Genomic DNA, 1834 nt, shown 5'->3' with positions numbered 1-1834 from the left:
TGACATTGCTATGCTATGAGAACTTAAAAAAATTAAGAGGCTAAAGTCCATTTTGAAAATGTTCTCACCTGCTGTGAATATTATCTTCTTATAATTCAGAAAAGGAATCACTTGCCAAGATGCCTTACAGTCTTTAACCACAAAGGGTTTTCGGGGTACTCTAGAACCTACTGATTTATATAAGCTGCTCCATTTACTAAAGCTGATGAAGTAGGATCAAGGTATAGAAGTCATGGTGAGTCTAATGCTATTGAGAAGATAAAAAGAGAAAGTGAAGTGATTATATTTGAGAAGACATTTCTTTATCCTGAATTTCCTATTCTGGTCTTTGGATGAGGATTATATTACCTGTGACTGAAATCAATGTCCTACTAAGTGGACAAATATTCATCTCAACTGAGGGACAGAATCTCTACGTAATCATGAAAAATATCAGTCTTATTACTGAGTTTGTCCTTCTGGGACTTTCCAATGATCCTGAGATCCAGACCATGCTCTTTGTGCTGTTCCTTGTGCTGTATCTTCTGACTTTGATGGGGAATATCGTGATGATCTTGGTGATCACAGCTGATTCTCACCTCCACACGCCCATGTACTTCTTCCTTGGACATTTGTCTTTCCTAGATATCAGCCTCTCTTCAGTTACTGTGCCCAAGATGCTTCAAAATTTCTTCTCTCAAAATAAAACCATCTCTGTGTGGGGCTGTATCACCCAAAGTTTCTTTTTCACACTTTCTGGGGGAACAGAATCCTGCCTTCTGTCTGCCATGGCTTATGATCGCTATGCTGCCATCTGTCACCCTTTGGTCTACACCATGATCATGAACAGAACTCTTTGTATTGTTATTGTGAGCACAGCTTGGACAGTAGGATTTCTGATTTCCTTGGTAAACTGTCTCTTCATCCACAAGTTACACTTCTGCAGTTCCAACATCATCTCTCACTTCAGCTGTGAGCTGCCTCCACTCTTTCCTCTGTCCTGCACTGATCCTGTTATCAATGAGATTCTTTTAGCTGTTTCATGTGCATTTTTGGGAGTACTGACACTTCCCCTAATCCTCTTTTCCTACTCTAGGATTATTTTTGCTGTACTGAACATCCACTCCTTTGAGGGCCAAGGCAAAGCCTTTTCCACATGTTCTTCTCACCTCACTGTTGTTCTCTTGTTCTATGGGACAATCTTTTTCAGGTACTTGAGCCCTGCATCAGGCTCAGTGTTGGAGCAAGTGGTTTCCATCCAATACAGTGTGATCACATCCTTGTTAAATCCACTCATTTATAGTCTGAAGAACCAGGAAGTAAAGACAGCATTGCAAAGGATGCTTCGACAACAGAAATGTAACTCAGGGTAAGAAAAAGCTATGTGATTTTCTGAAGGAGAAAGGTTTTTGATTTTAGAAATACTGGATTTCACTTAAATTCTACTATTTGGCCTTCCAAGTAAACAAGTTTCCACAAACATTAAGGCTTGATAAAGGTTTGATGTAGAAGTACCCTCAAATCTCTTTGCAAAATCTGAGTCATCTTGGCTGTAGCTAGGATTTCAGACATGATAGACAGACAATCTTTGGAACAAAACAGATCCTTAGATCAAATAGTTTATTTTTTTAATGGAACTTTTCACAAAGGTGTACAATAAAGGGATCTACAAAACAAGAGGGAACAAGATATAATTAGTACTCCAAGATGGTGGCATTCAGAGCCATCTATTCACCTGATTGCTTGCCTCACTGGTGTGGAATGGCCAGTATTTAAGGATGAAGAAGTAGAAAAAAATGAGTAAGTTATCAACAGGAAATCATCACGTTTATTGTATTTTTCCTAATCTCCCCTA

At 38.9% G+C, this 1834-nt stretch overlaps 1 protein-coding gene across 1 annotated transcript; it reads left to right on the top strand.

Annotated features, from left to right (window-relative positions):
• Nucleotides 1-422: 422 nt before the first annotated feature.
• Nucleotides 423-1352, top strand: LOC100721735 (olfactory receptor 8S1-like). Its single transcript, XM_003476073.1, has one exon. It carries the CDS (start codon nt 423-425, stop codon nt 1350-1352), a length of 930 nt encoding a protein of 309 aa, XP_003476121.1.
• Nucleotides 1353-1834: the final 482 nt, after the last annotated feature.

Source organism: Cavia porcellus, unplaced genomic scaffold (assembly GCF_034190915.1).
Source record: "Cavia porcellus strain 051 isolate PalLab524CR breed Dunkin Hartley unplaced genomic scaffold, mCavPor4.1 scaffold_8, whole genome shotgun sequence".
Classification (NCBI taxonomy): domain Eukaryota; kingdom Metazoa; phylum Chordata; class Mammalia; order Rodentia; family Caviidae; genus Cavia; species Cavia porcellus.
The sequence above is the reverse complement of the archived record's forward strand: the minus strand, read 5'-3'. Positions and strand labels throughout refer to the sequence as shown.

Coding starts and splice junctions, on each gene's coding strand:
- LOC100721735 (XM_003476073.1), top strand. CDS start 423: ATGAAAAATATCAGTCTTATTACTGAGTTTGTCCTTCTGGGACTTTCC.